Source organism: Cupressus sempervirens, chromosome 11 (genome assembly GCF_028749045.1).
Source record: "Cupressus sempervirens isolate cs-2001-9-10 chromosome 11, ASM2874904v1, whole genome shotgun sequence".
Lineage (NCBI taxonomy): Eukaryota > Viridiplantae > Streptophyta > Pinopsida > Cupressales > Cupressaceae > Cupressus > Cupressus sempervirens.
In genome coordinates, this window is record NC_143128.1 from 444,562,891 (window position 1) to 444,590,670 (window position 27,780).

At 36.4% G+C, this 27,780-nt stretch overlaps 1 protein-coding gene across 1 annotated transcript in view; it reads left to right on the forward strand.

The window, feature by feature from the left end:
- Positions 1–5,463: 5,463 nt before the first annotated feature.
- Positions 5,464–27,780, forward strand: part of LOC149530334 (uncharacterized) — a 57,508-nt gene continuing 35,191 nt past the window's right edge. Inside the window, exon 1 of the mRNA XM_089810437.1 lies at positions 5,464–5,973. Coding sequence (XP_089666563.1) covers positions 5,617–5,973 — 357 coding nt within the window. The 5' untranslated portion in view covers positions 5,464–5,616. The remainder of the gene's footprint in view (positions 5,974–27,780) is intronic.

Consider the following 27,780-nt stretch of genomic DNA (forward strand, 5'->3'; position numbering starts at 1 on the left):
TGAGAGCACTTGTAGAGAACTTCTTGCTTCTTGCCTCATTGTTGCATACTCCATCTTAGCTTAGATTCATTTATAATAGCTTAATTTCCTTTGGCATGGTATAGTTCACATAGTCTAATTAGCAATGGTTGTAATATGCTCACCTTGCTTAATCTAGTTGCATTGTGCATTTCATTCTAGCTTAGTTCATTTCTTGCATTGCATGATTGAGAGTTCCTTTGGACACTTGAATTCTTGCTCTTGTATAAGGAATCTCCCATTTCATGGTTTACTAGCAAGGGTTATGTCTCTAAAGCTCAACTAAGAGCTCTTCCTATACTCAAAAATACACCTTTGCACTTCATGGATAGGGAGCTCTAAGTCAACATTCTAGTGTTCCAATCTATGAGATATCTTGGATAGAAGGGTTTAGAGAAGTGCACTTTTTTAGTGTACACCTACCATATGGCCTATGCAAAATTGAAGCTTCAAAGTAAGTACATATAGTTTTTTGGAAATGTCCCTTCAAAATTTAAAATAAATGCAATGGCTCAAGAAGTGCCAATGCCTTCAAACCATTAGCAAGATCCTTCCTTCCCTCACAAAAGTATATCACTAGCCTCTACACTATGCAGAAATCACCACTTTTATGAGATGAAATCATTTTGGTTAGATATTATACTTAGAAATGCAAATTCATTCTCTTCTATAACCTCCTGTTGTGTTGCAATTTGATAGACAACAATGAATCATAACATTCTGTTTCTCAAATTGACAAAGGGATCAGAGGAGGATAGATTCAATGCACATTATTAAAAGTAAAGCTTCAATGTGGAAGAAGAATTCATACTAAAATCTATATCTTCCAGCAACTTTCACCATATGTGTCTATATGCGTGAGAGATGTCGAAGCATAGGTGATGCATGTAAGTTGTTGTCTAAATACCACCTACAAACAACACTTTTTTAGCAAAATTGTTGATTAATAAAATAATAGACTTAATCCCAAAATAGAGTTGATGTAATATTTTTTATTATTATAATGAGATTGATAAAACTATAGGTCAAAAGTTTTCTACATAGTTTTCAAGGTCATATTAATTCGAAGAAAGACACATGAAAACATTAGTCACTTTAACTTCATAGGATATCTTTATGGTTGAGTGCCTCTACACAAAAATCTAATTTTATATATATATATATATATATATATAGAGAGAGAGAGAGAGAGAGAGAGAGAGAGAGAGAGAGAGAGAATTTGATATCCCTCTACATACTTTATTAATGCAGATAAGCATTCCACAATGGGAGAAAGGGTGGAGTAGGATGGTGTGAATGTGTTAATCTTTCTAGATTAAATTTGACAACTATTTGCATGTCAAATTTATATTTTTTTATAAACACAATATACTTATAAACACCACATAAAATATTTGTTAACATTATAATCTTTGCAAATAAATATCATTTTTTTTAGAAATTAAATTAAAAACTTAAGTTAATGCAAATAAAATAGAGATAAGGAAATATAAATAATTATGGATGTAGTAAATTAAATTTTAATAATTTTCTAGTAGATCTATAGAGATATCTTTAGAAAAAAATATTTAAGATATATGTACTAATATATATTTTAAAAATATAGAAATATATTACTTATATTCTATAAATTAAAAAAAATAAAATTGCTAATAATCCAATGCTCTCAGCTTTTCTTAATCCTTCAAACATTAAGAACCAAAACTAAAGATTTGGAGGACGAATTTTACTTCCCTACCATGGTTGTTGGTCGCTCGTAAAAATTAACTTAGTGATGGAAACTAAATCAACCTTGACTGTTAGTTCCTACCATAGGCAGGAAACTACAACATTCAATACACTTCCACTTTTTAATTTGTTTGTCCAATAAGATCAATTTATTATTCAACTTTTTGAACTATAAACTTTCAATAATTATTGTATTGAAAATAATTCAACAAAATATATTTATTGACAATTTGATTGGTTGTTTTGTGCTACAATAGGGAATGCAACTTTTTCATTTGTTTGTCCAATCAGAACAATTTATTATTCAATTACTTTTTGCAACTATAAAGTTTTTCATATATATTATATTTGAAATAATTCCTAAAAATATATGCAACTTATTCATTTGTTTGTCTAATCAGAACAATTTATTACTTAATTACTTTTTGCAACTATAATTTTATATATATTATGTTTGAAATAGTTCATAAAAATATATTTATTTTTGACTAGTAGCAAATTGGAAGAAAATTGTAACTATGGACTTTTTTTTCAAAATTTTAAATTGATCGATTGCATATGCCTCTATCTATAGAGGACTATGGAAATTTCTAGAAAGCAAAAGGTTAAAAGGTATTTATAACAACAAAAAATGCAACATAAATTATTGTAAAATAAAACTATAAATTATGATAAAAAATAACCTTCAATACAAATAGCTACATACTTATAACATTGTGATATTGCTATCAGGACTTAATTGTGTGATTTTGAGTCAAACTCATTGACCTATGTTTCATGAGTAGTGATTCAACATGAATCCATCTCTCATGAGAATGAATGGAACACTAAGCACTCATTGGATCTAGGTGATGCTCACAAGGGTGAAGCACTGGGACTACCCGAGAGGTCACCCATCCCAGTACTACTCTAGCCTGAGCGTGCTTAACTACAGAGTTTCCTCCATGATTAAATCCACAACTTGCAACCCCATTTGAAAAACCTTCACCAAGTGTTGTGCCTTATGAACCATTCATTAGAAAGCCCCTTAAGCTCATCAATTGATAAGTAGGAGATAATTTCTAGAACAAGTCAAATTGTGATATTGCTATCAGGATTTAATTGTATGATTTTGATTCAAACTCATTGAACCATGTTTCATGAGTACTAATTCATGAGAATGAATGAAACACTTAGCACTCATTGGATTTAGGTGATGCTTACAGGGGTGAAGCACCGAGACTTCCCAAGAGGTGACCCATCCCAATACTAGTCTAGCCCGAGCATGCTTAACTATGAAGTTTCCTCCATGATTAAACCCAAAGCTTGCAACCCCATTTGCAAAACCTTCACCAAGTGTCGTGCCTTATGAAACATTCATTAGAAAGCCCCTTAAGCTCATCAATTGATAAGTAGGAGATAATTTTCACAGCAAGTCAAATTGTGATATTGCTATTAGGATTTAACTATGTGATTTTGAGTCAAACTCATTGACCCATGTTTCATGAGTAGTGATTCAACATGGATCCATCTCTCACGAGAATAAATGAAACACTTAACACTCATTGGATCTAGGCAATGCTCACAAGAGTGAAGCACCGAGACTTCCCAGGAGATCACCCATCCCAGTACTACTCCAGCCTGAGCATGCTTAACTACGAAGTTTCCTCCATGATTAAACTCAAAGCTTGCAACCCCATTTGCAAAACCTTCACCAAGTGTCGTGTCTTATGAACCATTCATTAGAAAGTCCCTTAAGCTCATCAATTGATAAGTATGAGATAATTTCCACAACAAGTCAAATTGGAACACTTAGCACTCATTGCATCTAGGTGATGCTCACATGCATTAGATCTAGGTGATGCTCGCAAGGGTCCCGAGAAGTCCTGGTGCTTCACCCTTGTGAGCATCACCCAAATCCAATAAGTGCTAAGTGTTACATTTATTCTCATGAGAGATGGATTCATGTTGAATCACTACTCATGAAACATGGGTCAATGAGTTTGACTCAAAACATAGTTAAATCCTAATAGCAATATCACAACTTGACTTCTCTACTTATCAATTGATGAGTTTAAGGGGCTTTCTAATGAATGGTTCATAAGGCATGACACTTGGAGGTTTTGCAAATGAGGTTGTAAGCTTTGGGTTTAATCATGGAGGAAACTGTGTAGTTAAGTGCGCTCAGGTTGAAGTAGTACTGGGATGGGTGACCTCCCAGGAAGTCTCGGTGCTTCACCCCTGTGAGCATCACTTAGATCCAATGAGTGCTAAGTGTTCCATTTATTCTCAGAAAGCCCCTTAAGCTCATCAATAGATAAGTAGGAGATAATTTCCACAACAAGTCAAATTGGAACACTTAGCACTCATTGGATCTAGGTGATGCTCATAGGGGTCTGGAAAGTCTTGGTGCTTCACCCTTGTGAGCATCACCTAGATCCAATGAGTGCTAAGTATTCCATTTATTCTCATGAGAGATGGATTCATGCTGAATCACCACTCATGAAACACGAGTCAATGAGTTTGACTCAAAACACAGTTAAATCCTGATAGCAATATCACAATTTGAGTTGTTGTGGAAATTATCTCCTAATTATCAACTTATGAGCTTAAGGGGCTTTCTAATGAATGGTTCATAAGGCATGACACTTGGCTAAGGCTTTGCAAATGGGGTTGCAAGCTTTGTGTTTATTCATGGAGGAAATTGCATAGTTAAGCACACTCAAGCTAAAATAGTACTGGGATGGGTGACCTCCCAGGAAGTCTCGATGCTTCACCCATGTGAGCATCACCTAGATCCAATGAGTGCTAAGTGTTCCATTTATTCTCACGAGAGATGAATTCATGTTGAATCACTACTCATGAAACATGGGTCAATGAGTTTGACTCAAAATCACACAATTAAATCCTGATAGCAATATCACAATTTGACTTGCTGTGGAAATCATCTCCTACTTATCAATTGATGAGCTTAAGGGGCTTTTTAATGAATGGTTCATAAGGCATGACACTTGGTGAAGGTTTTGCAAATGGGGTTGCAAACTTTGGGTTTAATCACGGAGGAAACTTCGCAGTTAAGCGCGCTCAGGCTGGAGTAGTATTGGGATGGGTGACCTCCCGAGAAGTCCCGATGCTTCACCCCTATGAGCATCACCTAGATCCAATGAGTGCTAAGTGTTCCATTTATTCTCATGAGAGATGGATTCATGTTGAATCACATCTCATGAAACATGGGTCAATGAGTTTGACTCAAAATCACACAATTAAATCCTAATAGCAATATCACAATTTGATTTGCTGCGAAAATTATCTCCTACTTATCAATTGATGAGCTTAAAGGGCTTTCTAATGAATGGTTCATAAGGCACGACACTTGGTGAAGGTTTTGCAAATGGGTTGCAAGCTTTGGGTTTAATCATGGAGGAAACTGCATAGTTAAGCACACTCGAGCTAGAGTAGTACTGGGATGGGTGACCTCCTGGGAAGTCTCAATGCTTCACCCCAATGAGCATCACCTAGATCCAATGAGTGCTAAGTGTTTCTTTTATTCTCATGAGAGATGGATTCATGTTGAATCACTGCTCATGAAACATGGGTCAATGAGTTTGACTCAAAATCACATAATTAAATCCTAACAGCAATATCACAATTTGACTTGGTGTGGAAATTATCTCCTCCTACTTATCTACTTATAACATCCTAAAACTAACAAAACAAACATATCCACGTCTCAAAACTAATGTTTACCATTCACATATGGACTTCTACTAAAACCAATTCTCAAATTCACATGTACCATCGGCAGGAACTAGACCCATTGCGTCCTTGTTTAATTCGTAGGGGTTGCAGACAAAATCTTTATCGTTGCCCATAGGGACAGGGAGAGGAAGAATGGCATTGGCAAAGGTGGTGGTGGAGAAGTTGTTATTGAGGAGCCCCGTATCGTGTCGCCAATGGTCAAGCTCTGCTGCATCATATTGGGGAACCTGGGAGCCCACAGACAATCCTCACGTTGCCCAGGCCAGACTGGTTAAGATTCGAAAGGACTATAAAATGCAGGTGAGTGAACTGCGCAAGCAATATTATAATGAATTACAGGCCCAGAAATTGGAGGAAGATGCCAAAGCCCAACTCCAAAGATCCCGTGTTTTGGCTGCCAAGGAGAAAAGGAAGGCTGCCAAGAAGGAACAATCTCGACTCTCTGCACTTGAGCGCCAACAACACCAAGCAGATTTTACACAACTCCTGGTAATCATTTATATTCTTTATCGTATTTGTAGGGCGTAAAATGGTCTAAAACCCTAAATGGTATTGTCCAAAATCTATTCCTCTACATCCAAGTCCCAGACCCGCAACCTTGACGGTCAAGTCCAATCTTTTAACAACTATGCCCAAGTGACTTAATGTTTAAATTCTTAATTTTTTTAGTAGGGATTCAATAATTTGAAAGGGGATAGCTTTGTTCTGTTTACATTGTACAATAGCAATACTGACCGAACCGTAATTGTAGTGAGCTACCCCTGTTGTTCCCGAAATCTTCGCCCTTTGTTAACACTTTCCAATTGTTTAGTTTTCAGACATTAAGTCAAACAGTTTGCTCCAGAGTGCAGATAAACCAGTGTTCAAAGTGGGTTTGTGTCCACTGGTAATGGCTTAAGCAGAGTTACGATGAAACCAATAAAAAATAAATGAACTCCAAGAGTTTTAATCATGATTAAATAAAAAACATAGGATTTTGATTCAACAATATTGCTGTCATAATTGAACATGTTTATCCTTAACAAAGTAGAGTTACACTCATTATAATTGCTAACCTCATGGACAGTCATACACACAGTGGATTGATGAAGATGACAGTCAGACCAACTATGCTGGAATAACTCCACAGAATACCTCCAATCACCAACTTCAGCACTCTTAATCTTTATAAATTCACAGTCCTGTTGATGTGAGTTTTTTTCCACTACAACTTGCAGAATCAAATATTCAATGTTCTGCAGTGATTCTTTTAATACCCAATCCTCTTTTGAATAAAGTCATCCCTCATGCTAAGCTTGCGATGTAAGATCGTGCGAAAATTTTAAGGTTTCGTTTATCGTGGAGACTCTCTCAATGACATGTTGTGATTTGCTGGTAAACACCTGGGGATTTATGTTGTTTCTCAAGATTTGATAATGCACTTCTAATGATATGGGTTCTCAACATGCAATGCAAATATTGTTTTTTTTTGTTTCAACAGTTGTCTTCTTAGCTTACTTAAACTTGACTACTCCCTCTATTCCTAAGCTTGAATGCAAGGATGTGTGGATGACTTAGACTCTACTAGATGTAGCTGAATCAACAACTCGACTCACCTAGTGCAAGCTTCTAAAGTGTACTCAAATGGTTTTCACATTGACATCTCCTCTCCAGTCCCATCGAATGGATACAAATTAAAGACTTGATTGTAATTGAAGTTAAGTATTAATATTCATCAGCTTACCACACAAGTCACTCTTACAATCCGTAAGAAGCTAGTGGGCTGGTTTTGTTTGAGTCATGCAAGCGAACATGCTCAACTACTTTCATTCAACTAAACTAAATCACTTGAAGCAATCTCTATTCTACTTTATCTCAACAACTTGAAATGGAAAACAACTTTGAAATAAAGTTTATTCTAAACGAGGATGAAGGTAATCATGCAGTAACACAAATCTGATCACATCTATCACCATGCAAAACACAACAATGATAATTAGAATAAATTTAGCAATATCTTTGCACAATTCTCCAACATCTCCCTTACAAATGAGAGGAAGAGACCTATGGGGAACTCAAATACAATGAACGACCAAGATTAAACGAGAATCAGTGACACAAATTAAATCCTACAAACCCTAATTAGGGTTTCCATCTTATCAACCAATAAGATTCAAGCATCCCAAAACAAACCATATTATAAAATTATGAAAGTAGAAACAAATCAAAAGGTGCCACAAATGTGTGGCCAATCCAAACTAGACATCTAAACAACTAACCAATGAGAAAATAGATGCCATATGGGCTCACGTCAAATTACCATCCAAAATGATATCCCCATCATCTCTTTCTTTCTTTGCAAATTCGACGAATCTAGACACCACATTGCTGACTTCATTCATTGGAGGTGAAGGTGTATAGTGCATCTTCTTCTCTACTATATTCATTTGTTCTTTGCGGCCAATATGACACTCTCCCAATTTGCTTCGTGGTCTTCCATTGAATCATGAGAGACTTAAGAGAGGAGAGGCATTCCAAGGTCTCCCTCTTGATGATACCATTCTCCCCATCACCAAAAGATCTGTCTTTCACTCAAAATGTCTATGTTTACTCCTTCTCTGTTGAACCCCTTGAAATTGAACACAATTATAATGGTGTGTGAAATATTTGTAACTATGTTGTGGACTAAAATACCAAGATGAGTAGCATCATCCCTTATTTGTAACTATGTTGTGGACTAAAATACCAAGATGAGTAGTATCACCCCTTGTCTTCTCCAAAATCTCCAACTTGTGAGCCAAAGTAAAGTGCCATGCCTCTATGTTTGCTCACTTTCTTGCCTTGATCACCTTTCCTTTTACTATTAGTCGCTCAGGAGTATCCATCATAACCTATAGCTCCCTGATAGGCTGAAATTCATTCCAAAGACTAATGAAGGCATGAAATCTATCTTTGAGTGATATGAGTACATGAAATTGCGCCGCTAACCTTGGGAGGAATGCTAATCCTTCATGTATAACTTCATCCACCCAAAATCGAGAGTCTTGAAGTATGATTCTTCATACTATGAATGTCTCCCCTCTCAAGAGTGAGTGGTGGTGTAATTGTGTGATCTATTTGCTCAATTGGTTTGTGGGCATTCCTGTAATAAGCTATCTACCTTTGATTATCCTCCTTATACTTGTTCTTCTTTGCGATTTCTCTATCCACTCTCTTCTTCATGGCCTCAAGGACCTCTTTGGCCTCCTCATACTCTTATCTCTTTTGTAGTGGTCCCCAAATCATTCTCCACTATCTCATAATTTTGAAGTTGCATATCATTCTTTTCTTTTCTCGTTTTTGGAATGGCATTTGGACTTTGTGGATCCCAGAGTCATCTCTAATCACCCATGCCATTCTCTCTGTCAGCTAAATCTCATCCTATTCTAATCCAATAATACCTTCAATGTTATCGATTGGTCCTGCTTCAATAGTGTTTTGTTCATTCTACAAGTTAGTCGATAACCGATCTAGTGCCGCACCCTCTTCCCACTTGGGTTGGGTCTCCTACTTTTGAATCTCGACTCAAAGGATTGCAACACTTTCTCTAGGTTCCTGATTGAGAGGTGAGATCTGTCTATCTCGAGGAGAATCCTTGATGTCAACCATCATGTCATTATCATCATTTACAGGGGAGAACCCTCCTCCTAAATTAGGGGTACTTGAAGGTGAATAACCTGGAGAACTTTCACTCATACTATCTTCTAATTCAAAAGTGATGTCTTGATGTACTTCCTTTCCTTTGGACTGTAGAATCCTCCCTTGTCCTGAAGTGGTACTTTCTTTGGATGGAGGAGCTGCCCGCTCTTGTCTCTTTACCTGTGGCTCCTCAACTCTGATTCCTTTTTATTTTGAAGCTTCCCTTGGTGGGACCTTTGTAATATTCTTCCTCCTCTTTCTAGGTTCCACTTTCTTTCCACTAGATGCTTGAGGTTGTCCAAATGATTCCTCCTTCACAATCTCCTCAACATCCTTCATTTTATCATATGTTAAATGCAGTTCCCTTTTTGTCAATTCTATGGTCTTTCTATCCAACCACTGTTGAGTGTGGAGAAAACGGGGATCATCAAAGTATCCAAGTTAATATCCATCTCCTTCTCCCAATTAATTGATTCTAGTTCATGGTTTGTGATGGTATTGTAGTCTCTTCTAACTACATTTCCATTATCTTCCAATTGATCCCTAATCGTCGCCCATTTATACCTTCTGATCTCATCTGTTGTCAACCTTGAAAATGTTCTCTTCCTTACATCGAAATCATTATTTGCATTGGCTCAATAATCCTCTAGGTCTAGGATGTGGATGTGTCTATTTCCATATGCATTCCTGATCTTATCCATGGGATCAAAATTCTGGCTTGATTCATAGAATCCTAGCCCATTCTAATTCCGCATCAGTTGACTCGATTGTTGCTAGGGAAGGACACACCTCGCCATCTGGATTGTATGAGAATTTGGCTCTTGGCTTGTGTTTATTCTTCATAATTATGTCATAGGAGAGAAATTGTCTAGCCACCTCCATGATAACTATCTTGTTTGTTAAATACCTCGGTAATCTCTTCAAGAATTCTGAATTTTCAAGAAGGTTAATGTATGTGAACTTATTATTTTGAATTTACCATAATCCATTCTCTGTGATCATTTTTTTGCTTTCTCTGAGTGTAATCACCCAAAAATGGTCATTTAGACTATGAGTCCCCTTCGTAGTTTTTTTTGCTTAAGTTATTTATTGCTTATTCTTGATCAAATCATCATATAATTATTTATTTGATTATAACCTATGGTTTGACCACTTTATCCTAAGTCTTTTATTTAATTGAAAGAACTTGCTCCCTTTAAATTAAATAAGTTCCCAAAATTCCTTTATCCTAAGTGTGCACATGAAAACATTATTCCTATATTTAAAATAAAAGGAAAAGACATTTTTGTCTTACATGAGGGGCACACTTTTCTATGTGAGAGGAATCTTTATTTTCAAAATAACATTAATTCTCCTCCTCCACACATCTTTTGTCTCTTAAACATCACCGTTGATCTTGCTTAGGTGAGATTCTTGTGCACATGGATCACTCAAGATTCAATCTCCACCCTTGATTATGCCTCTTTTGCCTCTTAATCTCAACTGTCCATTTTTCTGTAAAAGGAGGCTCTCTTCTCATTCTCTCAAGCTCATACTCTTTACGCTATTGTTATGTTGCAGGTTTTCTTGGTGACTTTGGACCTTTTGGAGAGTTTGGAGCATTCTTGCATTTGCATTCTCATACTTGCATCATGGCTTATTTGCATGTAGCTTAGCTTTCTTCATGCTCTAGCTTAGATCACATAGCTTAAGTAGAAGACTTTGTCACTCTCTTTGTTAGTTTGCATTTCATTCTAGTGTAGCTTGCATTTGTATTACATCCATATTGATTTTTGGATATTGAAATTCTTGCCTCTACTCTTTGAATCTTTCATTCGATGGTGCACCTTGCAAGGATCGCTTAATCTAGGTTCATTGAGAGCCACCATCTCATAGCTCTTGCACGTCATAGATAGGAAGCTATAAGCAGCCTCTTGATATGCTCTTCATCATGGGTATTCTTGAGAATAATGGTTTATAGAAGTGTGTCCACATTTTTGACATACATTTTTGGGAGCGCAAAAAATATATGTAAAAAATGTGGACATGCTTCTAGAAACCATTAGTCTCAAGAATAACCATGATGAAAATCATCTCAAGAGGCGGCTAATAGCTTCCTATCTATGACGTGCAAGTGCAATGAGATGGTGGCTCTCAAATGAACCTAGATTAAGCAACCCTTGTAAGATGCACCATAGAATGTGGGGCACCAAAAATGTATGTCAAAAATGTGTACATGTTGTTATAAACCATTATTTTTAAGAATACCCATAATGAAGAGCATCTCAAGAGGTGACTTATAGCTTCCTATCTATGATGTGCAAGAGCTATGAGATGGTGGCTCTCAAATGAACTTAGCTTATGTAAACCCTTGCTGCACCATAGAATGGAAGATTCAAAGACAAAAGCAAAGATGCTAGTATCCAATAATCTACAATGGATGCAATGAAAATGCAAAATCTAAGCTAAATGAAATGCAAGACGCAAGCTAAGCTAACGAGAATGATAGTATTTTAAATCCTCCTAATTGAGCTAATCTAGAGCATAAAGAAAGACAAAGCTAAGAATGCCATGATGCAAGTGTGAGAATACAAGTATGAGAGTGCAAGCGCAAGAATGGTCCAATCCTTCAAAGCTCCAAAGTCTCCAAGAAAACTCGCAGTATAACATTAGTGTGAAAGACCAAGATTAGAGAATGAGGAAAGAGCCCTCCCTTTTAAAGATAAATGGACGATTGATATTAAGAGACAAAAGAGGCATAATCAAGGGTGGAGAGTGTGTCTTGAGTGATCTATGTGCACAAGCATCTCACCTAAGCAAGATCATTGGTTGATTTTAAGAGGCAAACAATGTGTGGAGGAGAATTAAAGTTATTTTGAAAATAAAGATAACTCTCACATAGAAAAGTGTGCCCCTCATGTGAGACAAAAATGCCTTTTTTCTTATTTTAAAAAATAGGAATAATGCTTTTCATGTGCATACTTAGGATAAGTGGGACTTGGAATTTTTTATTTAATTAGAAGGGAGCAAGATCTTTCAATTAAACAAAAGACTTAGGATAAAGTGGCCAAACCATACATTATAATCGAATAAATAGCGAAGTGATGATTTGATCAAAGATAAGCAATAGATAATTTAAGCAAAAATGCTAGAAAGGGGGCTCATAGTCTAAATGGCCATTTTTGGGTGATTACACTGAAAGCCTTGCCTCCAGAGCCCTCTATTACAATTACCTCATGATCTTCATGGCAAAAATATCATTGAATATTTTGAACTCTTCTGGGTTGTTGAGGTGGAGCTGTGAATATCATGTGTGTATTGGGTACTCCCCTTTCTTAGATCCACATTTTTCCAAAGGCTTCAATCTTAGAAATTTGAATAGCCTTGCTTTCAAGTAAACAAGGTAGAATGTCATGTAGAATGCCTTGGGTTCCTTTGCACTCTTGGCATCCTTTGGGTTCTTAGCTTCCATTAATGACCTCAATTGATAATCAACATCGATGATTTTTGCCCATGCAAACATTACTTCTCTTGATAGGATCTTGTCTATAAAGTGAAACATCCAAGGCTGAAAAACAATGCCCAATGGCTCTCCCATCACCCTATTTAGCATGACAATGAGGTCTTGTGTATCTTGTGCGAAATCTGATATAGTTAACTTGTCCAACTTCAGGATCTTGGAGCATTGACTTTAGGGCTTGACCATCTACTCTTTGTCATCTTCTTTGCACATGCATCTACTTGATCATTCTAATACTTTTCTGCCTCCACTTTAGTGACGTAGAGTCTTCCTTCGTGGGGTGACATGTTAAATGTGTTACAAGATTCAAGAATTGGCAGATTAACGGATTTCTGGATGATTAAATTGATTAACAGAGGAACAAATGTGTTCCTTATAAAGAATTACAAGGACGTTGTTTCTAAAAGAAACAACGTAGACTGAAGACGGAATTAGAAACAAAACTAGAGACAGGATAGGAAACATTCCTATCTAGACTGAAGAAAAAAGAGACGGGATAGGAAACATTCCTATCTAGACTGAAAGACGGACTACAGACAAGTAGTTGACTATTATAGAAAGTATAAGATATTATCTTAATACCCTCCCTTAATGGTCAACGTACTGATGTCGGAACATTCTGTGATAATTGAGACCCTCCCTAGATCTACACAATGCTGAAACCAAGAAGCTTTGCCAGAAGAGTGCTATGACTCAAAATAAGTTGCAATTACAAAACTTCGTTTTTGTGGAAAAAACGGTAAAACCCAGAATCTCACGCAACCTTGCATATTACAGACAACTTGAAATGATTTTTGAGGAGAAAATCAACAAACCTAGAAAAACAGAAACAAATTTAGAAGGCAAAAAATGCAGCTTCGCCTTGATCAGGAAGCTCGACAACTTGTGTGGTTGGCTGGGAAGCATTTTGCCTTGCTTGGGCAGCCAAACGTTTCCGGCACTCGAATTTCATATGGCCGAACCTGTGACAGTAATTACACTGTACATTTTGCTTCATAGAGCCATCTAAGGATTGAGCAGGAGGTTGATGCTGGGAAGGCTGAGAAGATTGATGGTTGCCAATGTTCTGTTGAAAGGATTTTGCAGTAAAGGCTTGCTCAGTGGAGGTGGAATTGGAGCTGCTACCAAACTGTTATTTCCATCGATCTTGCTGAAGCAGTAGGGTGCAGATATCAGTGAACTTTAGATCAACACCAGTAGATGTGATGTTGAGTGTCTCGATAAAATGCTCATAGGATTTTGGTAAACTCCGAAGAGTGATTACCACAATATCCTCTTCCTCCATCTTGTGACCGATGGCAAGTAACTGATCACGGATTTCCTGAATCCGATTCAGGTGTGCCTGGAGCGAGGTGCGCTCATCCATGATAATAGAAAACAGAGTGTTTTTCAGAAAGAAGGCTTTGCTCTTGTCGGAAGTCTCATGAAGACCTTTTAGATGTGTCCAGATTTCGGCAGTTGTCTTGCCGGATGGAATCTGAGAAAGTTGGTCATCAGCTATGGATAGTTTGAGAAGCATTACTACCTCTCGATTGTTCAGATCCCATGTACCTTGATCAGGACTCGGAGAAGTCGGATGCTGCGTAACACCCAGAACAAGTTGAGCGGTGTTGCGATATTCGAAGATTGCGATGATGCACTGCTTCCAGGTTCCATAATTGTGACCATTGAATTTGGAATTATGTTCGAGCAAAATATTTGTCAGAGATGCCATGGCATGTTTTCCAATGAAAAACTGTGAAAATCTGTGAAGGCACGTTCTTCGAGGCAAAAATACGGAAGACCCAGAAGAATCAGAGAATGACCCAAAAGAGAGCTCGAAAAACTTAGAAGGAATCTGCTGTCATTTTTTGGATCCGGTGGCTCGAAAATCGAGGCACAAAAATCGAGACACCCAAAAAAAAACGGACAACCCAGTTGAGCTCTCGAAAAGCCCACCAAGAATTTGCAAACAAAATATTTTTTCGAAGTCAGAAAATTAGGGTTTCGAGCAGAATAACAGTCGGCGGCCAGGGAGGTCGGATTTGCAGAAAAAAATGGCGGATTTGGATAAATGAACACCCGAAATGCTGGCAAAGATAGGCGAGAGGGCTGGATAGACAAAAACGACCCTTCAACAATGATTATAGCAGACGAAATACCGATTTTTTCAAGCATTTTTCGGCTCCAAAAAAATGATTTGCAGAAAACGTGAGACGTTTTTGTTTGCAGAAAACGTGAGACATTTTTGTTTGTAGAAAACAAATGCGAGCAGCAGAAACGTGAATCACGCGTTAGAAATTGAAATGAAGCTCGCGATTTTCAGACTCCAAAATCTGCCCGCGATTTGCATGTGAAAAAACTCCAAAATCTCCCCGTATTTCTCAGAAGAAAAAACCTAGCCGAAACTGAGATTTTTCATAGATGAATTTCTCAACAAAAACAAAAAACCCTAGACGGGCTGTTTGAGAAAAACCTCAAAAATTAGTTCGAAAAATTTTAGCAAATAATTTCGAATGAAATTATAAAATTTTCAAAGAAATTCAAGTATTGGCTCTGATACCATGTTACAAGATTCAAGAATTGGCAGATTAACGGATTTCCGGATGATTAAATTGATTAACAGAGGAACAAATGTGTTCCTTATAAAGAATTTACAAGGACATTGTTTCTAAAAGAAACAACGTAGATTGAAGACGGAATTAGAAACAAAACTAGAGACAGGACTGAAGAAAAAAGAGACAGGATAGGAAACATTCCTATCTGGACTGAAGAAAAAAGAGACAGGATAGGAAACATTCCTATCTAGACTGAAAGACGGACTACAGACAAGTAGTTGACTATTATAGAAAGTATAAGATATTATCTTAATAAAATGCCCACTGGATAGCCCTTATTAAAAGGCAAGTTATAGGATTTTCCTGCTCCTCGCACTCCATTGTCTTCTTTTGAGCATTTCATGTTTTGCACACTTGAGGACAAATTCGGGGCACTGCATGCTCAAACAGAAAGTGACAGCAATGATTATCCTTTTTGTCACCATCAACTTTGCTATTGTTGAATTTGTTTCCTTTGTTATCCTTTGCCTCACTTGAACCATATCAAGGGGTCCCAAGTTGGTATCTCTTATCTTCTGATATTTGGGAGTGAAAAATGATATCAGCCCCATCTCTTCAGTATCCCTCTTGATTTGAGAACTTGCCTTGCCTTCTTCGAGCTTCCAATCATTGTCCCAACATGCTTCCTCCTACCAAGACAAATTCTTCTATTAGTCCTTAGGATTAAAAACAAGTTTTGATTAGGATTTGAATTCAAATTGAAAAGTTAGAGATTTCTTTCTTTATATTTTTAGTGAATTTTACCACCCTAAGTTTGGAAAGAACTTAATAAGTATTTCTAATTAAAGAAAGTTCAAAAATTTCTAATATTTTTATTTTCAAATTATATAAATGTTACCCTGTAAATTAACATCTACTAGCTTCCAATCACAAAATATAATTTTAATCACCTGAAATCCTAATCAAAACCATTGCAACTTCAAGCTTAATCTCCTTTGATGATATTTCATTTATTAAAAAAAGAAAATTAAGATTGAAGGGAAATTAATTAAATCAATTTGCACAATATTATGGAGCTCCTTAATACTTGGTTCAATTCAAATGCCCCCTGCAAAAATTAATTCTAATTTTTTCGAAAAGGATTTTACCACCTCAAACGGCTCGCTGACACTTTGGAATGAATTCACACTTATCTCCACCACCCTTTTGGATCGTATTTGAATAACATTGCACCCTTGCTACTGAGTTTGAAAAAAAAAACACACTTATAATTGCTTACAGAGTTCGCAGGTCACGGGCAGAGATAATGTTTTGTTTTGGAGTTGAAATAATCCTCATCCCCCTCCATATATAGGCGGATTCAATAAAGGACACATCCCCCAATAAGAGGCTGACTTGACATTACAGCAACCAATTAAAATTAAAAAGACGGAATCACACATTAAATTCCCAGCAGCTGACTTATATATGAAATTTAATAATAAAATTGTATCTCATGCTGGATCCGAGGAGGAAGCTGGGAAAATAGGTTGCCAAGAGGATAAAATCTTATGGAGAAGTGGAACCCGCCCCTATAAAAGATCTATTTCACCCTATTTTGCACAATGCCAGCATCCCTAACTCCTCCTGATGATTCCGATTGCATCGTTTTCCCCTTTGAAATTTGATATTGCTGGGCAGAAATAAGGAGTAGAGGCTAAAATCCTCTCCCAAAGGCGGAATCTGACGGTGATAGAGGATAATATGATCCTTATGGTAGCGGATATTTGAAGTGCTAGAGGATAATGAAATAAAATCCTGTCTGATCAGAACCTGATGGGGTGGGAGGATTCCACGCACCTCACTCTTTGCAGCCGACTGCACTAAATAAAAATGACACGGAGCTCTCATCTCCTGTGGGGTGAAGTTGTGAAGACGTCACAAGAAGTCCACAGATACATTACATAATGTTCAGCTGAGTATTCTTCATCTCCACACTCAACAGTAGAAATATATACATTTTGATCAAGTATAACTTGTCCAGCATATTATAGTGTCAAACTGGCGGATTGTTCATCCCCAGCATTTGCCAACTACTCAGCAGAATATAGAGAATATCCACTACTGTTATTTCCAACAAATGACTGTTCAACAACAGAAAACATAATAATTGGCCATGCAGCTTGAATGAAAACAGTGCCCCAGCAGCAGGTAATCCCACATATGGCCTATTGGAAAATCAAAGGAAAGTTATGACTAGAAACAAGGAATTCCCCTCACATGCTTGAACGATAGTGTGTGCAGCTCATATCCGAAACCACTCAAAAAGATTTAAAATCCTCACACTTGCCTTGTTTTCCCTGGCTTGACACATAGTATGGCATATTGAAATATGATTTCCTCCAATGCCCTTGAATACTGATAACACTATGGTATCAGTTGAGAAGCTGCATCTTCTTATTAAGTTGTTACAATGGCAAGAAATGGGGTGATGTCCCTGAAATCTATTTAATTAAAATATAGATAAATAATAAATAAATAAAATAATAATAATGTTATAGTTACAATTTACTATAATCATTGCATAATAAATTAAAATTAAATATGAGAATAAAAATAATTATATTAAATGACAGAATATAATATTTAGATTAATAATCTAAATATATAAAATAAATATAATATGCATTATAAGTAATAATATTAATATTAATATATTTGATATAATCTATATTATTAATATAATATATGTTATTAATATAATTATTAACATAATTATATTATCAATTCAATATAATTATTATTTATGTAAAGACATGACTCTTGAATGGAAAAAGTATATATTTAGAATAAAAAAAGTTTGAGAAATCATCATGGAGATATGGAGAAATACGGAAGAAAATATATGTATTTAGTCTGTAATTGGAAAAATAAAATAAATTATGGAAGGTACCAATTTGGGACATTACAATTGGTATCAGAGCATCGATCTTGCCATCCTGTGGAGTTTGAACAAAAAACTCTTAGCGGTGCTAGAAATATTAAGATAAAAATTGCAGGAAATAGAAAAAATGACAATATTTTGTACCTGGCCATTTATCAGCGATGGCAAAGTATTAATAGTAGTACTAAATCTCATGTTAGATTTGGTTGGAGCAAATGTTTGAAAATTTATTTAATTTCTGGGTGTTGTCCCTTTTGCAAATACGTCTTCACATTGTGAAAAGATTCAATAATACAAAGAAATATTGAATTCATTCTGTCATTACCAGCGAGTAATGTTATTGTTGAGACCTGACCTTATTTGTGAACTATTGTAAAGTTGATAGGAAATATTTGTATTAGAATAAGGAAGGTTTGTGGCTACTATGAAATATTAAAGACTTTTAAGGTTTTTCACTCTTTGGCGCCGTCTAAGGTTTCTAAAACCCTCAGTATTAGATCCGTGTGTAGAATTTGCAAATTTTGAGAAAGGTCTACCTCGACAAAGCAAGCCTTTGCTGCTAAATCCTTTGAAAAGGATAATGGCAATTTTCATTCACAACAGTCTTCTTAGCAAAAGTCCTCAGCTCTAGCATCAGAAGGCTCCAAGAGAAAGAATGTTCAATGCAACTACTACCTCAAGTATGGTCACATGAAGGTTGAATGTCAGAAAAGCTTAGCTGCCCAATCTAAGCACAGTCTGGTTCACAGCCAAAAGCGAACAATGTAGAGCACATTGAGCAGACAAATTTGTCTTTTACACCTTCATGGCTAAAAAACCTACAGATCATGTCAAGCCGGCTACCTAATACATTGATTCAAGTGCATCTCGTCATTTCACCCACCGTAAAGATTGGTTCACTGACTACCAACCTTTTTTAGATTCAGTTATTTTTGGTGGAGGGGAAGAGTACACTGTTGTTGGCAAAGAAAACATCCAGAGTTAGTTTGTTGGGAGGAATCTCATTTTCCTCAATGTGTACTGTGTTCCAGGGATGAAACTAAATCTACTCTGAATCAGTGAGTTGCTGCAACACTCTCTACGGTTGGATGTCACCTTTAGTTCACATCAGTGCATCATCACTAATAGGTTGACTCAGTTTGTTGTTGTAGTTGGTCTTGAGGATCATGGTCTTTTCAGACTTGTTGATTTTGGTGATTCTTGGGGCTTAGCTATGGCTTCCCGGCGGTCTTTTGTTAGCTCACTTTGGCATCAATGGTATGGGCACTTAAATGTGCATTATCTCTCTTAACTTGCTCAGGAAGAGCTTGTCCTTAGATTGCTAGAGATTTAGACTTAGCAACTTAGAGTTTGTGATGCATGCCAGGCTGTGAAGCAACATCACACATCTTTCAAAATTGGCGATTCATGGTGGGCTTTTCAGGTAATTAAGCTTGTTCATGCTGATATCTACGACCTTATGACCACTCCTTCTATTCTTGGGTCCAGGTATTTTCTACTGTTTGTTGATGATTTCAGTAGAAAAATGTGGGTCTATTTTCTTAAAAAGAAATCAGAAGCATTTACTGTATTTCAAAAGTTTAAACCTCTAGTTGAAAAAGAGTTTGGGAAATCAATTATTGCTCTTAGCTCAGATATTAGGGGGAAATTTTGTTCTAATGAATTCTCTAGCTTTTGTGATCTAAATGGCATCGAGCTCTAGTTAACCACACTCGATACACCACACCAAAAAAGTGTAGTTGAACGTTAGAACATAACAATCACTAAGATGGCTCGATGCATGTTCGACTATAGATATGTTTTGAAAAAGTTTTGAGCTGAAGTAGATAACACTGCAGTTTACCTTTTGAACTGGTCACCCACTGTGGTGGTCAAAGGTAAGACTCTTGAAGAGGCCTAGTCAGGTCGCAAGCCCAAAATTAGTCATTTGAAGGTTTTTGGTTCTCTTGCCTATGCTTGGATCCTTGATGCATTATGCACCAAGTTGGATGCATCACATACGAAGTTAGATGCCAAGAGTCAAAAACTCATGCTTGCTGGATACAATAGCCTTCACAAAGCGTACCACCTGTTGACACTAAGACATCTCTTCTCTTGTATAGTCGTGATGTAGTCTTTGAGAGCAGCAATGACCATTCATGCTTGTTTCTCATGTTTTTGATCTAACAGATCAGCCTATGAAGGCTCATGATTTGGGAGTTCGACTTCTCTTAGGTACACCTGGTGGGAAGGCTCCAATAGCTCCAGCAACTCCAATTATACCAGTTATTCCTGTATAGACACCCTTGGCTTCTCATGCAGGATCACCTAGATATGCAAATGCTTCATCTGATTTTGATCTAGATTCTTCTAATGAGAAGCTTGATCATAGAGCATCTCCTAATGCTAATGTTGGTCCTCCTCTCTGGCCTAAGTGGTGGGCTAAGACACTTGCTGATCTTCGAGATGATGAGCTTAGTGATGGGAGAATTGCTCGAAAAAAGAGCAAACCTATAGAGTTAATTTTTCTCTCATGGGCAACATTCACAGTGTGTTTGAACTGCAGACATACTTCGCGGCTAAAGGAATTTCAAAGTGGGAGTAAGCCATGAAGTTTGAACACAAGAGCCTGTTGAAGAATAACACCTGGGTCCTTTTTGATCTTCCACTAGGGAAGAAACCTATTGGTTGCAAATGGGTCTACAAAATAAATCACTAGTTTGTTGGTACTTTGGATAAGTACAACAAAGATGAGCACTATTAGATTAGTCGTAGCCATGGTAGCACAGTTTGGCTGGAAGGTCCATCGAATGGACGTCAAGAATGCTTCCTTGAATGGTGACCTACAAGAAGAGGTCTACATGATGCAACCTCCCAGTTTTAAGGTTGCTGGTAAAGAACACCAGGTTCTTAGACTAGTGAAAGCTCTCTATGGTTTCAAGCTACGTTACCAAATCGTCACCTTCAGTTGTTCGTACCCAAAAACAAATCGATTTCGAAACGGAAACCATTTGGAATCGACTGTGGAATCGACCAGGGTACTGATTGTCCTATTTAGTCTATGTGCATTCAAATATGCACCTTCTTACTCACAAATATGATGAATACAAGGAAGGGGCAGCAAAGTTATGGAATGTAAAACCGGAGTCTACTGACTTGGGTCTTCCTATTAGTGCACTAACTTTACCAATGGAGGATTTAAGTAGCCAACATACTTTTAGTGTGAGTACCAGTGGGATTCAATCATCTAATGTCAATGTTGATGACAATCTTGATATTGATGATGACCCATATGGTTTTGATTAGTGAGCTGATCAGTGATTTCTAGTATTATTTCTATTTCAAACAATGACTAAATTTCATGACACTAGTTCAATCTTTTTGATATCGAAAACTGAATTTCAAATAAAATTAGTTATGTTTCAAAATCTGAAATTTGTAATGGTTTTGTTTAACTGCTAGCATATGTATAGGTATGTGAATTCTAAATTTAATTTGTTTTTGAACTTAGTATGTTTTTTAGTAGCACACACACACACACACACACATATATATATAGGCATGTGTGTGTGGACGTACCGGTACTTGTACCCAACACTGTAAAAAAATTTCCACCGTACCAACATTTCGTACCCACACCCGTTCCTGTACCCGATTCAGCTTCTTAGGTTTCAAGTAGACCCCTAGGGCATGGTACATGAAAATTGATAAGTACCTCAGTGATCACGACTTCTAGAGGAGTTCTTCATATTCAAATTGTACTTCAAGACTACTGACAGTGACATCATCCTTCTGGTCATTTATGTGGATGATTTGATCATCATTGACAGTTCAACATTTTTGATTCAGGGAATCAAACAGAATTTATGCCAGTCTTTTGATATGACTGACCTTGGGCTCATGCATTATTGCCTAGGTGTTGAGGTTTGACAACAGTCTTCTAGTATATTTCTTTCTCAGTCAGAATATGCCAGGGCTCTGTTAGACAAGTTTCGTATGTAGGATTGCAAACTTGCATCTACACCTATGGAGAAAGGTCTTAAGTTATCAGATAAGTCTGATTCTCCTCTAGTTGATGATACTACATATAGACAGTTAGTAGGCAACCTCATCTACCTCTATGCTACTAGACCCGATATCAGCTTTGCAGGGAGCTATATCTTATGCTTTATGACAGCTTTCGAGGTTGATCATTGGATGACAACAAAGTATGTGCTTCGTTATGTGAAGTGCTATAGATTATGGACTTCTATACTCACAGAGTTCTAATCCTAAACTTAGTGGGTTTACAAATTCAGATTGGGCAGGTTTTGTTGATGATAAAAAGTCGACTTTTGAATATGTGTTCAGTTTGGGATTTGGTATTGTCATATGGACCAGTAAGAAGCAGTAGGTAGTTTCTCTCTTCTCTACATAGGCTGAATATAGAGCGATAGTTAAGGCAAGTTGTGAAGCTATATGGCTTCGTCAGATGCTTGGGGATATGCAGATGTCACCAGCAGGCCCGACAACTTTATTTGTTGATAATGAAGGCGTTATCAAGGTAGCATAGAATCCATTCTTCTATGAATGAACCAAGCATGTGGATGTTCATTGTCACTACATACGACAACTGGCTGAAGACAGGACAATTGACTTGTAGTATGTTCCTACAGTAGATCAGATTGCAAACATTCTCACCAAGCCTCTTGGTCTAGATTAGTTTTTCTAATTCAGAGGACAGCTTGGTGTAGTGAATGGATTAACTATTGAGGGAGGGTATTACGAATTTACGATAATAGATGGTTTCTATTTCTATTTAGTGGTCATCTATTGTAAATATTAGAATCTTTCTACCATTTAGTTAGCTGTTAGTTATCTGTTAGCTATAATAGAATGTTTCTATTCTTGATGATCGTTTCCCAAGGAAACATTTCTTATTCATTTGTATATATTGTTCTATTGATCTTTGTTAATAACAAGCAAGTATTTTACCAATTACTTCGTGTAATAATTCATCTTTGTTGGAATAAGTTGTTCCTCTTAAAGACAAGTATATTCACATAGGCAACTCTTTAGGGTAGAATTCAACTGCATAATGGTTTAAGAAAATTGGTATTTGCGGACCATCTGTACGCTCATTATGCAAGAATAATGGAAAATCCATTAATGACATTCTCTTTATTGCCCCTTTGTGTAAAAGTGTTGGCAGTGGTTATGTGCCAAATTAGAATCGTTCTCAGCCCTGCCTGTGATATTATGGCATTATTTCAAGGATGACTGAGGTTATATTCTTCAGGTTTGTTTGGGAGTCTTTGGATCATTTTCTCCTCATTGATACTATGGGAGATCTGGAAGGAAATAAATTGTAGAATATTTCAAGGATATTTTTTTAAAGCAATTGAAATTTGTTGAGTTAAAGATTGAGGCTTCTATACATGAAGTTGTTAATTTGAGGATTGGTTCATCTAGTCATACAGAAATGAAATATACTATTGGGATGACACTATGAAGAAGTATTATTATGGCCTTCAAACCCTTCCTTTTGTTGGTAAAGGGGGAGAGAGCAACAAAAATGATAGAAATCAATGCAATTGGTCCCCTCCAAGACAAGGATGGTTGAAACATAATTAAGGACTGCTCAAACATAATTTTGATGGAGCTTCTAGAGTTAATCCAGGAAACTCAGATGCAGGTTGTATGATTCACTCATGGAATGGTGATCTTATTGCAAAATGAGCCAAACCAGTGGAGATTGATTACAATAACATATCGTAATTGAAAGCTTTATTAGAGAAGTTGGCTCTTTGTATAGAATTGAGTTTAAAGAAAATAGAAATTCAAGGAGAATCTGCCATTGGTAATAATGCTCTGAAGACTGGTAACTCTCCAAACGTTGAGGTTTTTATTGGATAAATCCTTAGAATTGATAAAACTTTTTGAAAATATCACAATTAATCATATCTACAGGGAAGGCAATGTTAAAGCAGATAAATTGTCTAACTTGGAAGCAGATGGACAGTTCCTTAAACATGTAAATTTAGGACATAATCTGTTCTAATTTCTTTAATTACTGGGCAAAGTCTATCTTCTGATAGTTTGGAATCTTCAGTTGGAACTTTCTCAATTCAAGGAAGGACTGTAGGTAGATTTGTTGGGAGGTAAGTTAGAATAGAGTAGATGAAAATGCTTTTTCCAATGGTTTTCCAAAGCATGCTATAGACTTCAGACTTCTGTTCAGAGTATTCTCCTCCTCCATTGGGTGATGCTTTGAAATAAGTATTGTTAGATCAAAGGTCTTCTTTGAATTTTAAAGTAAAATGCATGTTGTTAGTAATGTAGTGTACAAGTTAGTGGTAGAGGATTTGAACCGTTGAAACCTATGCTAGGAATAAGGCTTCTTTCAATTTCATTTTGAAATTTCCAAATTATAGGCAGCTAGGTAGTGATTAAAGAAGTTAGCAATAAAGGACATGAACTGTTGAAGCTGATGCTAGAAGCTATTTTATTAGTGTCAGGCTTTTGTCATCTTCATTTTGAAACTCAATATTAATGATGGTTGAATTTTATAATAATATTTTCAATCCCATGTTGAAATTCAAACTAGTTACTTATAGATTGAAGAAGTTGGCAATAATGATCATGAACCGTTGAAGCTTATGTGAGGCTATGATTTCATTGATACCATATTTCACAACTTTGAATGGTTTCAAACATCTAATGCAAGTTTCAAACTCTTTGAGGGTGAATTTTTACTTCCTAGGCCTAGTTTCCTAATAGCCCTTCAAAACAGGATTTTCAAGCATAACTCCCATGGATTGCACAACATTGACAATCTGATCCCCTTTTGAAATACTCTATATGCCCCTTTGTAACATATCCAAAATGTAGATAGGGTTGTTTTTGGTCAACACCTTTAACGATTCACTGATATTTCAACAATTTGACTTCTGCATAACTTTTAGAGGACAACTCAATACCACAATCTAAAATTGTTTTGGTACCAATTGTGGAGTCCTACAACATATGTGGAAATGGGTATAGGCAAAGTCATAAGATATGTTGAATTTCATCCATGAAGTTCGAATTTCAGCAAACTTTTACCCTTTCCGAACTTCCTCCGAATTTATGATATTTAATATAATAAACAATAGAGTTATTTAGTTTTATTATTTAGCACTGTAAAACTATTTTGATACTTTTGTTGATATATTACTTATATTTAGAAATAAATAAATTTATAGAAGGTAAATTTAATGTCGATTTTTTTTTTTTCCAAATTACCCTTGCCAAATTTCATCTGAATTTTATGATCAACAAACTCAAATTCGAATTGGAACCTTGTGACTTAGGCCATATAGGTTGGTTTGGAAAGTGAGGGTCAAAAAAATGACTCCTACTTTTGACTAGACCAAAATTATGCAAATATGCATGCAAATGAAAGGAACAATCACCTGTAACTTTTATATATGAAAGAATTAGGCCAATCGCTCGGGTGAAACTGTAGAGAACATTGTTGCAAACAATTTCTCTAATTTTTAGCAAGATCAAAGGTGGAAATGAGAGTTATGCCATTTTTCTTAAAACTGGTAACCCTAGTTTAGATTGAGGCGAGTTTTTGTAAGTTTGTAATATTTTCCTCCAAACTCAATGGAAAACCACAAAACTAGTTGGAGAGGAAAGGTGATTCAATCCTCAGTCATCTCCAATCACTTTCAGATCAATAAATGCAAAGCAAAATCCATAAAAGGTCAAGTAACAGTCAGATTTCTTGGAAAAACACTGTTTTGGACATGTAAACTTTGTATTCCTTCATTCCATTCATTTCCAAAGCCTTCTCAACCCTGGGATTTGTGTACAGAATATGTATTTATGCTTTTCCAAGCATTTTCTCAGCCATATCCAATTGACTACGACTGGCTTTTGGAAGACGAATTGTTTATCTTGCATTACATGACAAAATTGCAAAATTGGAATGACAACATTTTCTGACAAGAAGGCAATTTTTACAATATTTGACATATGACCCAAAAATGAGCTCCTAGAACTCAAACTCGACAGTCAACACGACCAAGTACAAAATGGTCTACATGAACTTATTACGCGATTAGAACATAACATTAAAGGTAAATTGACAAGTTTACCTCATTGAGGCATGAAATCACTAGGTGCTCCTGCACCAGCAAGTTTATCAGATTTAGGCTCGTGTCAACTTCATTTTGAAATTTTAAATTGATGATGACATCAAGAAGGCAGAATCATACAGCAGGATTTCAATCTTCAGAATGGTAAAATCTGATGTTCTATTCCATCAACAATTGTAGAACCATTATGGCAGTGTTATCAAGGAGGCAGGAACAGGTAGTAAGATTATTTTGTTACCATTTTCAAATAAGCATAAGGAAGCTTTAATTTATATGTATCTCGGAGAGTTTACTTAAAAGCTAAAACAATGCTGGAGTATTTGTTACATTAAAGTAGAGCCTTTCTTTTAGATGTTACTGGAATAGTGTCATAGCATGTGGATTTGATGCTGGATTTCAAGTCTCAAGGCATATTTATTATGATTGAAAGATGATGTGATGAAAGCTATTGCTAAATTTGGCAGATATTGTTTTTTGGCAAGAATAAATTTTTATCCTTATCTGATTTTAGAGGAAGAAATAACAATGGTAAAAAGGGGAGATATTTTCACAAAGAAACTTCAAGCCATAGGAAAAGACAGCTCTAGGCATTAATGGTTAGCTTTTTGAGGAGTGGAGACATAAGTATTGTACTTCATCTTTTCAAATTTATCTTTCTCCATTTCTGAAAACCATTTCGCAGGTTCGAGTCTATTTGAGCATCCATTTTCAATTTGAGCTTTAGGTTTTTGCTAGAACCTTTGCAGGATTTTTTCTAAGAATCAATGATCTTTCTGAAGGTTTGGATTTGGGACAAAAGGTATTTCTTGGAAATATTACAGAGCAACGAATGCAGGAGGTATTGAGAAATCCACATATAATTCGGGGCTGAGTAATCAAAGGGATTTTAGGAGATGGATTCTTAAGAGCAGATCATAAGCATAGGGTAAAGACAAAGATCCCTGCTGTTTTTTTGGGTCGCTTTGTATAAACAAGATCGTGACAGAAAAGCTTTGCCAAAAAATATTTTGGAAGGAATATCTGGAGAACCTAACCAGGGTTTTTAGAAATATTGATAACAACCTGACAATTCTGCTGCCTAAGGATTAGGATTTGGCTATCATAAATGGACAGCCCACTTAAGGATTCCTAAGGATATCCTATTTTTAGTCAACGAGGATCAGCAAATTTTCAGAGCTAGGTGGTTTGGCATTAGGGAGATTTTTGATTTTCTCATGAAGTATACAAATTACGAAAGAATGAGGGGCCTTCATGGATTCGGAATTATCTAAGAGTGGAGAAGTTGGTGACCAGGGAAGAAGGCAAGGCCAGATTGGTAAAGATGGAGAATGATCTGATCAAAATCATGGACAAGCAGGGACCTCAGCCAGCAGATATAGAAGAATGGAATCCAGATTGGGCTGCAGAAGAAATTACTCTGCATTTGCCAGGTGAATTGAGGAGGATTAGTGGCTTTGGCATTCATGCTGGTCTGCAAACAAGCAGACAACCTTCAATCTGACGGAGGTTGGAGGTTGGGCCTTCCAGAAGGCCATAAGACTTTTCCCCAATTGTCATGGAACAAGTTCTTCTGGGCTT